The following is a 15,916-nucleotide window of genomic DNA, read 5'->3' on the forward strand; positions in this document are numbered from 1 at the left end:
AGACATTGTCAAGCTCTGTTGCCCAGGCTGGAGTACAGTTGCTTGATCTCAGCTCACTGCAACATCCACCTCCCAGGTTCAAGTGATTCTTCTGCCTCAAGCCTGATCTTTAGCTCGCCCCGTTCCTAAATAGAGAAGGGACTGTGTGCCCACCTTTCCCTTTGGGGCAGCACCAGAGACATGACTGGTCAGTAAGACAAGGCCGGTCTTACTGTTCAGAGAATCCTCCAGACCAACGTGTGGCAAATATGCCAACCTCTAAAGTGTACACAGAGCAGAAAGAACATTGCACAGTTGCCACTGTTTGGCTAATAGTAGTTTTACATTTTTCTTTTTATTCTCAGAAACCACCTTAGGCAATGAAGAGTCTGTAGGCATAATTATAAAACAGACTGCAACCTCCCATGGGTATGGAAGTGTAGAAGAAAAACATTTCAGAAAAAAAGAGAAAAACACTCCTAGTAACCCTTGCTAGTGACACACCAGGATCCATAACCAGAAGAATCTGAAATGCAAAGCAAAGGCTGCAAGGCCTCATGCTTTCCCTGTGATATTTTGTTCCTGTGGTCAGAATAAGAGCCCTAAAGAAAGGAAAGTAGCGGCTCCCATAGCATTCTTGACCTTTTGTCCTCTAGCAGCCTTGGGAGCTGCGAAGGTGGGGCATGTGGTAAAGACAATGCCTTTCTCAGGTCTGCCCAAGACCATTCCCTTTGGGACACAATTGTAGTCTAGGTTTTTGCTAAAACCATTATCACTTTTCAAGGTGTGACCTTGGGCAACTTTATACTTTTCTGGGTCTGTTTTCTTCTCTAGAAATTGAGGGTCTCATTCTCATACTCCCCAATATTTTTATTTATTAGTTCAACAAAAAATGACCATGCTAGCTAGATGCTGGGGATACAAAGATGGGCAAAACAAATGCCATTTGTGTCCATGGAACTTGTAGAGGGGGGAGGAAGACAAACTATCACACATCAACACCCAAATGTAACATTGCCACCTGGAGTCAGTGCTCTAAAGGAAAGGCACATGATACTATGAAAGATGAGGCAGTAGAACTCAGTGCTATTCCTTTTTAGCAAGAAGTTGTACAGCCTGTTGCAGCCATGGCCTGCTTCCTCAAACTCAGGCAGTTGAAATGTGGCAGCCTGAACCAAGGCTCCTAGCTTTGACATTCTTGGGTTCTGAAGAAGTTCAGTTGTGTTCACATCACCAAAACTTGGTGAGAGGTGATTGCAATCTCTGTGTACCAAGCCTTCCTATTGACTTTCCTACTGATGAGCTTTGCAGTAATGATATCTGATCTCGGCCCTGAAAATAAACTTGTGTTTAGTCCCCATGAACCCCCCATGATAGAGTTTGGAACTTTTGCTGCAGAAACACTCTTCAGGGGTAGGCAATAGGTCTCAACTCCATTTTCCCTTTCTATTCCCCAACAAAGTAGGCAGCTCTTTGAAGCCCTTCTCACGTGTCCTGACTCCAAAGGAAATGGCTCCTACTGAACAGATGTGACTGAAGATTTCTTTGGTTCATAAATAAAGTGATGCTACAACAGAATAATCACCATGACAAATGGCCCACACCCCAGAAACTGATTCTGATCTCCCAGGAATTCTGAAGGACCCTCTATCCTTGCCAGCAATCATTTGCAGCCAGGTAACAACGGCGGTAGTCCGAGGAGCTATGATAGACCACACCCGAGCAAGGCTGCACTCAAATAACATCTCAAGATCTTAGTTCTCATGCATTCCATCAGTCAGAGGTGAAGAAGAGGCGGAGAATCTGGATCGGGGGCCAGGAAATCACTTGTATTTTTTTAGCCAATAAATTCCTAGCCAGTGTTGAATGAACTCCAAGGTATGAGTAACTTCTTCTAGGGTATCACTGTAAAAGTATTTCTGGAAAGGTTTCTTTCAAAGAATAATATTCTAACTCATTTCTGAATTGGTATCAAATGCTGCCCAACCCAAAGAAAGGGAGATAGACTAAATCAGTGGGGTTGTCAGATTCTCTTGGTGAAAAGGCCATTCTTCTCATCCTTTATGGGAAACTGCCACCTGACTAAAGGGATGCTGCTTTTGATCAATGAGAAACCAAGTTGTAATAGCTTAAGTGAAATAGTCATTCAAATCGGGAAAAACAAATCAAGAACAAGACATCAGCAGCCATGGGTGTGAATGAGGTTATATTGCCATTCATGCCAGAATCACCAACACTCTTAGCTCCCACCTGCATATCTACACCCTCTGTCCCCATATAGGGCCTCTCCTGCTATTTCTGGGAGTTTTCAGGGCCTCCCCATCACTGTCTGTGCTGCCGTCTTCACAAGCCTGCTTTTCACCGTGCCATGATCTCTTCTAATGGGCATGCTGGCCAGCCTCAGTCCTCAGGGTACTCAAGTGGCCTTCTGGTCTGAGCAGAGTTGGAACAGAGAGGTTGTTTGTTGATATGATTCTGCACATGCCCTGCGTGTTTACATCCAGACTCCCACAAAATCTTTCATGAACACACTTCCTTCAGCTTCCACCCTAACTCCTCTCCCCAAAGGTAGGGAATTCACAGCTACTCAACGGCCTGATGGGAAGAGATGAGGGTGTGGATACCCCACCTCTGTGTTTCCGAACAACCCACATTCCTGCCAGAGGCTCAGATCAAACAACATCAAAAGTGCTCTCTTTTCCCTTAGCCACAAAACAGCCCCAATTCTTCCCCTGTGGCCCTGTATTGATTTTAAACAAACAGGGTCATTAACCCATCAGTTCTGCAAATAGCAATCCAGTTTGGGTTCGGTTAGGACATTCCGTTCTGCAAGGCGAGATAGCAGACATAGATCTTCCACAGCAGATGAAGACATCTACAGATGTCTTGGAAGATCTACACTCACGATGTCTGGAGAACTATTTCCCTATAGATTTGTTCTGATTCCATGATCCAGGATTCAAGAGCCTTTGTACTGCTCTTACCTAGCAAAGATCTTTGAATCTGGGGTCAGTCATTTAATTACTCATTTTATCCTCCATCAAGGCTGGCTGCATAGTGTGAAGACAAAAAAAACAAGACTCTGTTTAGGGCTATACCGTTTAAAAAAAATGGGCAGCTTCAAGAAAACAGGAAAGAGCAATTAATTTGATATTTCTTATACAAGTAGATAGCCATGTGATAGTGCTTACTCTACTCTTGCCACTGTGTTTAAAAGGTGCTGGCCCTGAACTGGAAAGCTGATATGGCCTCTAGCTTCAGGGATGGCAGAATTGTTTGATGTCAGCCCCAAATTTGGGAACAGTTGAAAGCTCAAGAGGCCTCCCTGTGTGCACTTCCTAAGATCAGCGAACGAGAGAAGGCCATTCCTGGGTCTCTGCTGCCCTCGTGGGGCTGGCTGCCCTGGTGGTGCTGTGGCCGCCTCACTGAACTATCTCCCTTAAACCCGTCTTTCTTCTAGACCTGTTCACTCCCACAGACAGACTACTTCTTTTTTAAATTAAACTCTCTTCCACTGGCTTCTCCCTCAAAATCCAGCTTCCAGCAGCAGCTGCTCTCTCTCAGAAAGAACATGCTCTCTGGATCACGTCACCTGACTCTTTGCCTTTCTCGTCTCCTTGCCACCGTAAGTGCTGTGGGGCAGCTTGGTGTGGAGGCCAGATGCAAAGAATTTGAAGCCAGAGGACTTGATTTAAATTTTTGTTCTGCCATTTATTTTTAGCCAGGTGTCATTAAATGAATTATTTCATCTCCTTGGACTTCAATTTTCTTAACTTGATTTTGCAAGTTGTTATTATTATTATTATTATTATTATTATGACAGAGACTCATTCTGCCACCCAGGCTGGAGTACAGTGGTGTAATCTTGGCTCACGGCAGCCTCAACCTCCTGGGCTCAAGTAATCCTCCCACCTCACCACCCCAAGCAGCTGGGCCCACAGGTGTGCACCACCATGCCTGGCTAATTATTTTATTTTTTGTAAAGATGGGGTCTCCCTATGTTGCCCAGACTGGTCTCAAATTTTGGGGCTCAAGCAATCTTTCTGCCTTGGCCTCCCAAAGGGCTAGAATTACAGGCAAGAGCCACCACACCCGGACCCCAAAATATTATTTAATGTATTTTTGAAAGTTCTGTGGTGGGTGCTTTCTGTCCCACTCCTGCTTCCTTTGGTGTAGACTGAGTTCCATTAAGGAAACACTCCTCCGTGACCCCTCTATGGGAAGTAGAGGGGGCTGTCTGACATGGGAGTAGGAACTGGACATACATACTTTCTCTCTTCCTCTTCCTCTTTTACTCTTTTGGGTACAGCTTTGAAAGAGCACATGATCTCTTCTGCAGCTCCTTAGGGGCAGGCTGAACAACTGCATTGCTTGTTGGGAGGGGTGGGCGTGCTCTGGTGCAGCTAATAACTCAGTTGGGGGGTTCAGTATTCTGAACTTCTTTGCAGCTGTAGTTATAAGCTCTATTCTCCAGTGTTGACCATGTTCATAATAAAGACGATACTTTGGTTTCTGTCTGCTGAGTCCTCTTATTTATATCTATATATTTAGGGATCCTCAGTCCCACAGGTAGCAATTTCCCCTCCCCAGAGGCCATCACCAAGACCGTTCATTGTGTTTTCTTCCAGAGATATACTAAATATATAGATACGGCCGGGCGCGGTGGCTCAAGCCTGTAATCCCGGCACTTTGGGAGGCCGAGACGGGCGGATCACGAGGTCAGGAGATCGAGACTATCCTGGCTAAGATGGTGAAACCCTGTCTCTACTAGAAAATACAAAAAACTAGCCGGGCGAGGTGGCGGGCGCCTGTAGTTCCAGCTACGCGGGAGGCTGAGGCAGGAGAATGGCGTGAACCCGGGAGGCGGAGCTTGCAATGAGCTGAGATCGCGCCACTGCACTCCAGCCCGGGCCACAGAGCGAGACTCCGTCTCAAAAAAAAAAAAAAAAAAAAAATATATATATATAGATAGATAGATAGATAGATAGATAGACAGATAGATACACATATACTGTACTACACATGAGTAGAGCATATTCAGAATTCTGTTCAACAGTTTGCAGTATATCATAGGTATCTGTTTTTATTAGAACATACAGAACTGCCTCATTCTTTTTAACGGTTACATTACACTGAATGAACCAGTCCCCTCTCCGTGTACTGTGAAGATTTTCTCAATCTTTTGCTGTTTCAGAGAATCGAGCATAATGGATAAACGTGCAAACTCTGGATCCAGCCTACCCAGGGTTGAGTTCCAGTGCCGCTACTTAGCAGCAATGTGAACTTGGGCAAGTTACTTAACCTCTCTGTGCCTCCATTTCTGTATCTAAAATTTGTAATAATTGTAACCTCACAGTGTTCTGTGAGGATCCCATGAATACATGCCACTCACTTAGATTTGTACTAAAAGTGTAATAAGCCTCGGTGAGTTATAGCCAATTTGATTACTGTTGCAATTCAAGTTATGTAGGCAATTTTCCATGTATTTGAGTAGGATAAATCCTTAGAAATAGGATTATTTATAAATTCTTAGAAAAGAATTTGGAATGTTGTTGGCTTTTGCCAAATGGTCTTCTGTGGTAGCTGTACCAATGTGGTCTCCCACCAGTAGTGTATGTGTGTCTTGGTTCCCCCCAGTCTTGCCCAGTTTGTTAGCAAACTTTTTGAATTTTGCCAGTCTTACTGATGGAAAAAAATTATCTAATTGTTGTTGTAATCATTATTTCCCTTATTATGAGTGAAGTCAAGTATCTTTTCATATATTTCAGCCATTTGTATATTCTCTCCTACAAATTGCCCACCCATCCCTTGTCCTTTCTATTGAGTTGTTCATTTTTTCCCCTGTTGATTTACAAATGATTTTTATTTGTCTATAAGATGCTTTGCAAGTGTTTTCTAAGCTTGTCATTTGCCTTTTCACATTTTAATGGTACTTTGGACTTTTTTTTTTTTTTTTTTTTGAGACAGAGTCTCGCTCTGCCCCCACTGGAGTGCAGTGGCCGGATCTCAGCTCACTGCAAGCTCCACCTCCCGGGTTCACGCCATTCTCCTGCCTCAGCCTCCCAAGTAGCTGGGACTACAGACGCCCGCCACCTCGCCCGGCTAATTTTTTTGTATTTTTAGTAGAGACGGGGTTTCACCGTGTTAGCCAGAATGGTTTCGATCTCCTGACCTCGTGATCCGCCCGTCTCGGCCTCCCAAAGTGCTGGGATTACAGGCTTGAGCCACCGCGCCCGGCCACTTTGGACTTTTTAATTGTACTTTAGAAGTCAATTTAATCTTTTCTGGTTTCTGGGCTTTGTGACATACATTCAAAGGGCATGCTCTACAAAAATATTTTAAAAAATTCTCCTATATTTTCTTCTAGTGCTTTTATGATTTTTTCACAGTTAAATTTTTTGACATGCCTGGGATTTATTTTCATATGAGAAGTGAAATATGGATCCTACTTTATTTTCATTTACATGGTTGTCTAGTTATCTTAATACAACTTATAGAATAAACCAGTTTCTCCCAAATGATTTCTTATGCCATCTTCATCGTACTCTAAATTTCCTTATGTATTTTGATGTATTTCTGGTCTTTAAATTCTATTGAATTGATTTATTTATTCATGTACCATTAACATATTGCTTTAATTAGTGATGCTTAATAAAACAGGTACTTTTAGTTAGCTGCAAGGGCTAGCTTTCCCATATAACTTTTATTATTTATTTTTATACATTTTTCTGGATTTGCTATCTTGTTAATGGTTTACATAGGAAATTCAGAGTAAGCCTGCCCAGTGAAAAATAATCTTACTGATATTTTGTTGTTGTTCACCTTTGGGATTCACCTGATGATATTTTTAATGGGATTTTTGTATGTGATTATTCATTGGGGTTTTGGGGGAATTAATGTTTAGATTAATCTTTATCTTTGGTTCTCATATGATATTGTTATGCATATCTCTTATGCTATAGGATGCAGGTAGAAATCTCCATTTGCATAGTGCTTTATACAGTAGGGACCTTGTGTTTGTGTAGAGCTCTGGGATGTGTAGAATGCTTATGTATAAGATATTTCATTTAATCCTCATACTAAATATTAGTGGTAAGTGTTATCTCTGTTTTCAAGATGAAAGACTTAAGCCTTGAAAAGTTTAACAAGTTTGCCTAAATGAATGCTGCTAGTTAGTGGCATAGTGTGGTACCTGCACCCAATCAAATCTGAGCTTGTTTCCAAGTGCCATCACTTTTGGTGGTGTTTTTGGCTGTGAATGAGCTCTGCACTTTTAGTCTTGACCTCTGGAGAAGGTGTCAGGAACAGAAAAATAAATAATAAAGATAGAGGCAGCACTGTGGGGGGTTTGACTTTATTTGAAATTCTTGGTAGATTGTTCATTTGGTTGACTCCTCCCAAGTTGACTCATGATGCTGGGTGAATACTCTGTGCACTGACCTCCATACCACACACTTTGGAAAGGTCCAAGGAAGGCAGTCTATGCCCCCAAGGGGCTCACAGGCTGTCAGTTCAAGTGGGAGGGCCTTCAATCTTTGCTCTGGCCAGGAAAAAACTGACCATTGGTCTCCAAAGCTGCTGGATAGTGTTGCCAGATCACACCTAAACAACTCTGACTGCAGTTTCACACAGGTGGTGGTCCAAAATTTGTAAAAAAGGGAAAGTGATATGTGAAGATGGGGCCAAGATGAGAGGAAATGGATTCAAGCCTCATTGGAAAAGCCGGGTTAGTTTGTCACTTTAATTTGAGCATAGACAATGGGGTCAAAGTCTGCAGGATGGTTCTCAGCCAACTGATTGCTCTTATCTTCTGAGAGTTTGAAAGTCATGCTGGCATAGGTAAGTGATTCCCCTGGGATGGATGAAAGCTGCAGAGGGAGAAAAAGGAGGAAGGAGTGAGTTCAGTTTGGAGCAAAACGTTGCTCTTTAGAAGCAACCTGAGCACTTTGGTCAAAGAATCACTTGCCCAGTGTCTGGAAATCAATCCCACCATGCTAGTAGATAATTCAGAGTATGGAGGGGAATTCCAATGATGGTAGCCTTTCAGTGTCGCCAAAACAGTGTGGTCATCTTACCTTGGCCAGAGGATCTGAGTGAGGATCCGGGGCCCGGGCCTTGGAGTGACCTGCCATGGTGCCCAAAAGAAGAGAGACCCATCTCAGCAATGGGCCTGGGAAAATGGGAAACCTCTCCCTCCGATCTTGGGTGAAGGGTGGGGTGGGGAGGAGGTGTTGGCAGGTGGGTGGGGGGCAGGGCAGAAGAAAAATGAAGGGATTTATCCCACTGCACCCTCCGCTACCTCCTCCCATTACTCACTCATAGCTAATTCTAGTATCAATGGCAGACAGAGAAGGGCTGTCGTATCCCTTGGAGACCACTTACATTTTCTGTAGCTCTTTATGATGAGGAAGATAAAGGCTGTCAGCAGCAGCGTCAGTAGAACCCCAGCACAAAAGGCAAGGATTAAATGTTTTTTGCTGTTTTGGCAGAGAAAGGCAGAGGATGAACTGTTGGGCTTTTGAAGGTCTTTCCTAAAGAGTGAAACCTTTCCTGCCTGTGGATGGACTCCTGAAACTGTTTTCACACTGACTAATGAATTTTCACCCAGTGGTTTTCAGCTTTTGCTTTGGAGTTTCACATCCATTCGAGGCCTCAGAGAAAGCTGTGGCCTCTTCCTCTCCCCCTCCCTCAACCCACACAATGTTCATAATTCCCCACCCAGCAAATTTTACCTATAAGCTCAGGGGATCCATGGATCTCTTGAAGCTTAGGGGATGCCAAATTAAGAGCCATACTCCTGAGATCACAAACTGACTTTTTTCTTTTACTGTTTCTAGTCCTTTCTCCCCAGTCTCCCTGCCCAAGTCCCTAAGCCAAGGCTGTCAACACAACATCAGATCCTATGTGGCACAAGATGAAACAGATGGGAGAATGCTCATTTACTTGTGGTGGTTAGAGAGACAGGGTGCAGGGCTAGTTGTTGGGGCTGCTGTGGAGAAAGGGCCTTGTTTTTCTACAAGAAAACATACAAGGAATTAGTGTATTAGTGTATCTGTCACTTTTCATGATATCCTTCCAGCTTAAATGTCCCCACGTGCCCCATTCTACCCAAGCAGCCAGTAGAAATTAAGGATGGGCCTGCAACTCTTACAAAAATGAGAGAACGTTGTTGTTTAGATTCTAAGTACTTTTAAATGAAAATTAGAACTGGAACTTAAAAATCAGCTACATAAATGACATACAAGCCTAGTGTCCCTTTGATTAAAAAAAAAAAAAAATCTCATGTGTTGCCCTCCTCAAAGATTTTAATAGGGACCCCTGAAGAGATGTGCTCCTTCTGACCTAAGGAAAGCATCTCCCAGCTAGGGAGGAACAACAAATGCTTGCCAAAGTCCTTGGGGAATTTGACCGTGAAACCGCTGCCCTTTTTTGTTTGCTCTTTTTGCAGAGCAGCTATTAACAGTGCATAGCCGAAAACAGCCACAGTGGTTTTTCCAATGCCTACACAAATAGGGGAGAATGACCCACCTAGTTTGATATTGAGCAGAGACACTCTACTCAGATTTGGAGGGCCAGGCAGGTCTCTGTGATTTCCCCTTTTACCCCTCCTGGCATTAGATTCTGTATCCTGGTAAAATTGGATTCTTCCAACTTCAGAAACGCACTAGCTAGTGCCTTTCCATTACAGCCCTTCAGCACAATTTCTAGTTATTTTAACTCAGAAGTGAGGCAGGTAATTATTCCTGTCATAAACTCACCAGTGTAGGGTTTAGATGTGGAGCTAATCCCTCCCATGCTGTCATCCCCTGAAAATAAAACAAGGTATCTCTTAGAAAGCTTGGAGAGGAGAGCCAGCTGAAGGGCCGGCTCTGAGACTGTGATTGTCATATAAGAGTAGTAACAATGAGAGGCAATTTGTGGGTGTTCTAGTGCCATCAGTGGTCACAGACCACTCATCAGAGGTCAACAACTCTGGTGTTGTTTCTGCAGCCCAGCAGCCAGCCTTCAGGTTTGCAGGTCCAGAAATTTGATCTTATCAGGGCACCAAGAATTGACTGATTTTTCCAGAACTGATTCCCACCAACCAACTCACAGGAGACTGATGTATAAACCAAAATAATATAAGGTACATGTTGGTGCAATCAGTGAATTTTGCCTATCAGGGGAATATATAAGAATGCCAATGAAAATCATAATCTCGCTTGGTAAGCACTGAACTGAAGTAAGTATGAGAAGATGAATGGATGATTTTTATATTGACTGCCAACTGGGTCTGATGTATCAGTCTTACTCCTCCCTGGCATTGCTACATAAACTTTAACAAACTTGCTCTTGGAGATCCTTACTCTAGACCTCATTAGACACTTCTAATCTGCTCACGTATTATCTTCTCAAGTCTGCCAATAGTCTTGTTTAGGCTTTATATCAAAATGTATAAAGCATTTATAGGCAGAAAAGTGAAATCACCCAAACTCCTACTACTCATTAATATTTTTAGTGTCTTTCCTTTTAGTCAGACTTCCAGGCATTTTTTAAAAAGCTAGTTGAGATATTTCTTTTTATAAGAGGTTATATCTTCCTTTTATATTTAGCATTTTGCCATACACATTCTTCTATGTCACTAAAAACTTTTTATAACATTTTTAGTGGTGATGGGTCTTTCTGCTCTAGCTATGTACTATAACTTGCTTAACAAATTCTCCACTTGATAGAATTGTTTCCATTTTTATTTAAATCAATTACAATGAAACATATTTTTGTGCATAAAACATTATATGCCTCCCTGATTTTTTTTTTAGGGGGCCAAAATGTTACTTCATATTTAGGCAAACTCATGGGAAAATGTTTTGGCTTTGTTATTTCTTCTATATTTTAAGGTCATTTCTTTAAACAAATGTCATCAATTATTTATTGTTGTATTGTTCAGTTCTCATAAGTTAACTTCCAAGTCCTTGGACCTGTGGGAGGGCTGGGAGGACACCTCATCTCCCTGTACCTGTCACAATAGCAGCAACAGCAACATTACCAAGTATCTTACAATTCACAAAACATTTTTAGATCATGCAATGTCAGATAAGAAAGGGGCCAACGGGAAAATGTGGTGAGGAGTCTGAGCCACGAGAATAGGAAGCCCACAGTCTGCAGCAGAATCGGCAGTGGTAATTATTCTGACACATTTTGCTCCTTTTCTAAATGGTAAGTCAAAGGTGCTCTTTGCAGACCATCATAAAATATTGACATAATATTTTTTAAATATTGACATAATATTTTTAAAATATTGAAATACACATTGGTGCTAAACAGAATATGAGCTTACACTAGGCTTTGCCACTGGAGAGGTGGAAGAAGATAGGATCATAGGTTCCTGTAAAATCCTGAAATTCACAGCAGCAGTTCTGAATTTACAAAAATGTTACCATAGCTGTTGTGAAAACGTTAGGCCACTCCACCCGAACTTTCACATAAATGGACAAAATCATCACACACAGGGAAATAGTTACTCACAAATCCAGGCCAAGAAAAGCAGGAAATACATTTCCTTTTAAGCACAACCCAAACATTTGGCAAAAGCATAAATTAAAATAGAAGCAGTGCTATATATACTTTTTCACGTTTCATCCAGCATTGGAGAATCTTACTGACTGCTGTAAAATCCATCAACTAAATAGAACCATTCAAATACAACCCTTCCCGCACCAAATAAAACGAGCGATAGAAGCCACTAACAATTAGACGACACTTTCTTTTGGTGAGTGATTATTTAATCTAGATTAAGAGCATGTGGCAAATGCATTTACCTTTCAAGAAAAAGTCCGGTCATACGAAGCAATCGTCCAAGATTGAGCATTTCACTTGCTTCCGTTACCTCTCCTATGTTTCAGAAATGACGAAATAAAGATTACTGCCCCTGCCACTTCCAGCATCACATTGTGTGTCGCAAAGATCCTGTCTAAACTCAAGGGTAGGCTTCCTCTTTGAGGTCAACATTATGATTTTTCAATCTTTCTTTTGTAACTTTTCTTTGTGTCTGACACATGAATGCCAGAATGTAAGGAGGTAAGACAGGTTTCTTGCTAATTAAATATTTATTAAGTATTTACTTTAACCACTGTGCCAGATTTACTGTGGAGATCGCATCAGTATGACATTATTATTGCCATCAAAAACCTTATAATCTCATCTATTCTAACCAGGGAGATGAGGCTGATAACGAAAAACGAAGAGCAAACAGTGTTAAGAGTTAAGTACTAGCTGTGCAGACTTCAAATGTGTTAAGAGTATTGAGATGCCTTCAAAGGGAAGGCGAATCATTTCTTTATAAATTTTTTTGTAAAATAATATTAATAAATATACTAATTAAGTAAATGATATAGGCCATACAGTGGGCTGGTGTTATAGGTTTTTTTTTTTCTTTTTTTCTTTTTGAGACAGAATTTCATGCTTGTTGCCCAGGCTGGAGTATAGTGGTGCAACCTCAGCTCACTGCAACCTCCACCTCCTGGGCTCAAGCAATTCTCCTGCCTCAGCCTCCCAAGATTACAGGCATGCGCCACCATGCCGGGCTAATTTTGCATTTTTAGTAGAGACGGGTTTCACCACGTTGGTCAGGCTGGTCTTGAACTCCTGACCTCATGTGATCTGCCTGCCTCAGTCTCCCAAAGTGCTGGGATAACAGACGTGAGCCACCGTGCCTGACCAGGTTATATGGGTTTAATAACTGACCAGGTTATTATAGGTTTTTTGGAGAGCAAGGCAGAAAAGTTCCTTGCCTCATGGACTCTACCACCTAATTGAGAAGAGAAATGAAAAACAAGGAAATGATAAGTCAATGACACATTGCATTAGGGCCATGAGGGAAAGAAACAGAGTTCTAGCTAGAGAGAATACACTGGGAGAATATCTTTAGAGAAGATGGAGGGCTGCGGAAGGCTTCTCTAAGGAGTGGACATTTCCACTTAGAGAACTATGAGCAGGAGCTAGCCAGGCATAGAGTCTGAGGAAGAGGTTTTCAGGTGGAGAGAAGAGTAACTCACAGCTGGCAGAGCTGGAAAAATCAGGCAAGGATGTGTGCAGGTAAACCTTGAGCACAGATAGGCTTTGGGTGGATGGAGGAAGAAAGGGCTGTGGGAGAGGTGCCCTAAGCCCAGGGTTGGTTGCTGAAATTCAAGTGATGTATTTCTGGGATATTAGCACAGTTCAAGAGTGGAACATTTTGGCTGGGTGTGGTGGTTGACGCCTGTAATCCAGCACTTTGGGAGGTTGAGGGAGGAGGATCCTTTGCGCCCAGGAGTTTGAGGCTGTAGTGAGTCATGACCATGCCGTTGCACTTCAGCCTGAGTGACAGGGTGCTTAAATAAATAAATAAATAGGGAGAGGCATTTGGAGAGGGTGGGAGATGAAAAATAGTTGACATAGGTGGATTTTAGCCAGATGGTGGGGAGCTTTAAATCCAAGCAAGATATATTTAAAATATTTAAAAAATAAACACTAAATATTTTTTGATTGAGATATAACATGGTAAATATAACCTTTATGACAGATTGTACCATATCATATAAGATAAATTTTGGGTAGAGACAAAGAAACTAGAGGGTATGGGGATATTCTGGGTATTGTGTAGTAAGGGTGTGGGCTGAAACCACAGGGATCATAAAATTGGAGGACATATAACTTGGGACCTGGATATGGGGAATAAAACAGTAGGATGAGTCAATGATTACTTCAAGTTTTTGAACCTCAGTTGCTGAGATAATTCATTTCTTCATTCACTTACTCCAAAACATTTATTGAACATTTACTATGTGCTATGTCCCATTCTAAGCTTTGAGGATATTATGATGAGCATGAGGGCCTGCCTTCATGGAACTTTCACACTAGTAAAGGAGGCCCTTACCACACAAAGAAATGGCAAATTGTGATTGTTAAGTGTGCTGTGAAGGATCAGGACCCTGTGCCAAGGATGCCTACAACAGAGGGGAAGAGGACCAGGGAAGCCTTCCTAGAGCCAAAAAATAAAACAAAACGACCCAACACTTAAACTGAAATCAGAAATGTGAGTTGGAGTTCCACTAGACCAAGAGGAAGGGAAAGTTCGGAGGGAACAGAACATTTAAAAACCCTGTGCCAGAAGGAGGGTAGGAAGTTGAAGGGAAAAGAAAAAAAAAGAGACCAGTTTGACAAAAACTGAAAGAGGAAGTATGTGAGGTGGCACTGGGGTGTGGGCAGAGGGTGGAGCATGATGAGGATGAGGTTGAATAGGCAGGAAGGGGCCAGTCCCTTACAACTTTTGTCTTTAAGAGAAGTGGGTTTATCTGTACTAAACATATTTAAACAAGGGTGACATGATCAGGCTTGCATTATGGAACAATCACTAAAACTGGAGCAAACAGATTGGAAGTTAGCCAGAATAGATACGAATAGACCGGTTGAGAGATTACTGCAATGATCCAGTTGAGGAGGGTAATAGTAACGTGGACTAGGATGGTAGCAGTAGAGTGATGAAGAGATATATATGGATTTGAGAGATATTTAGGAAAGTGGCAGCAAAAACAATGGGGGATGAAAGATCAGATAATGATCAAAGATACCACCAAAGGGCAAGAAGGAGGAAGAGGAGCCAGAGAAGGAAACAGCGGTAGTTCAAGACTTAGAGGGAGGATTAACTAATTAATCAGACATTTACTTAGCACCTACCCAAACACCCTGTCAAGCTGTGGAGGTTCAATAATGAGTAAGACATAGTTCTTGACTTGCAGGATCTGTCTCTTGTAGAGAGAGAGAGATGTTCATTCACCTACAAAAGCATGTTCCAGACTGGCCAGTCACATAAACATAATGAAATATTGCAGATATGAGACATCTGTACAGGATAGAGTGAGACGCAATGAACAAAGGGGTCAGGCTACACGATAAGGAGGGAGGATAGGTGTCAAGAAAAGCCTCATAGAGGTAGAGGGAGAGGGTAAACAAGGGCATGCTTTGGCACAATGCTTGAGTTTGGGGAAATGCAAGTATTTCAGCATAGGTGATGCTATGGGGAATGAGGATAGGATAAGGGTGGGGAATGGAAGGGGAAAGGCTGGAGAGGATAGATAAAATCAGGTAATGGCAGGCCCTAAACATACTTTACCCTTATAGGCAATGGAACGACTGCTGAAGAGGACTAACACAAACACATTTGGGTTTAGGCAACAGAGTGTAGCGGGCACCAGTGAGGTGCCAAACAGTGGGTGAAGAATCCTTTGGTGTTGAGAGTTCCAAGTGAGAAACTAGGATGATCTGAATAGAGGCAATGGCCATGGGGAAGAGGTAGAGCAGATAGGTGATGAGTCTAGTCATTTATTAGGTGTGACAGGAAAGTAAGAGAGAGAGGGGAGGTGGCAATAACTACGTTTCCTGTGTTGTATCCATCAACTAACATTGAGAATATAAAAGAAGGGGTTATAGGATTGGGAAAAAATAATGAGTTGAATTTTGGACACATTGGATTTGGGGTGCCAGTGGAACATTCAGGTAAAGATGTTGAGAGAGCAGTTGGATGCACAGATCTGGGGCTCACAAAAGAGATCTAGAATTGTGTGGTAGACAGTACTAGTTCTCACTAACAGCCAGTTCTCCTCTCCTTCTTGTGTGGAGCCTCCCTTGTGGTTGGGTAATGTCATGCGACAAGTTCTGGCCAATGGGCAGTGAATGAAGTGATGCATGTCCCATTTAGTCAAAGCATTTAATTGCTGATGCAAGACCTCCTCTGACCCTCTCCCCCAACAATGGAGATTTTATGATGGGAAGGTGAAGGTGAGAGTTCTAACCCTGGATCATTGAGTCAGCATATGGAAGACAGTTTCTTTGGGGAGTCACTTGGACCTTCAGTAGATTCCATATGAGCAAAAAGTAAACTTTTCCATATTAATCTACTGAGATTTTGGGTCGATCTTTT

The 15,916-nt window shown here is 42.3% G+C and overlaps 2 protein-coding genes across 6 annotated transcripts in view; one reads left to right on the forward strand and one right to left on the reverse strand.

The window, feature by feature from the left end:
• The window catches only part of LOC105505363 (adenosine receptor A3), an 83,080-nt gene extending 81,230 nt beyond the window's left edge, over positions 1–1,850 (forward strand). For all 3 annotated transcript variants that reach the window (XM_011933181.1, XM_011933183.1, XM_011933179.1), the window contains one exon: positions 1,442–1,850. In XM_011933181.1, coding sequence (XP_011788571.1) covers positions 1,442–1,512 — 71 coding nt within the window. In that variant the 3' untranslated portion in view covers positions 1,513–1,850. The remainder of the gene's footprint in view (positions 1–1,441) is intronic.
• A 5,467-nt stretch (positions 1,851–7,317) lies between these two features.
• LOC105505364 (chromosome unknown open reading frame, human C1orf162) lies at positions 7,318–11,937 on the reverse strand. Of its 3 annotated transcripts, none has more exons than XM_011933186.1 (6): positions 11,778–11,937; positions 9,738–9,785; positions 8,923–8,992; positions 8,362–8,456; positions 8,055–8,104; positions 7,318–7,847 (listed from the first exon to the last, which is right to left on the reverse strand). In XM_011933186.1, exons 2-6 carry the CDS (start codon positions 9,772–9,774, stop codon positions 7,707–7,709), a joined length of 393 nt encoding a protein of 130 aa, XP_011788576.1. In that variant the 5' UTR covers positions 9,775–9,785; positions 11,778–11,937; the 3' UTR covers positions 7,318–7,706. The 3 variants fall into 3 exon arrangements, with proteins under 3 accessions (XP_011788576.1, XP_011788575.1, XP_011788577.1); XM_011933185.1 differs by having other exon boundaries at positions 8,055–8,179; XM_011933187.1 differs by lacking the exon at positions 8,362–8,456 and having other exon boundaries at positions 8,055–8,179.
• Between the last annotated feature and the right edge of the window lie 3,979 nt (positions 11,938–15,916).

This window comes from Colobus angolensis, unplaced genomic scaffold, assembly GCF_000951035.1.
Source record: "Colobus angolensis palliatus isolate OR3802 unplaced genomic scaffold, Cang.pa_1.0 Scaffold124, whole genome shotgun sequence".
NCBI lineage: Eukaryota > Metazoa > Chordata > Mammalia > Primates > Cercopithecidae > Colobus > Colobus angolensis.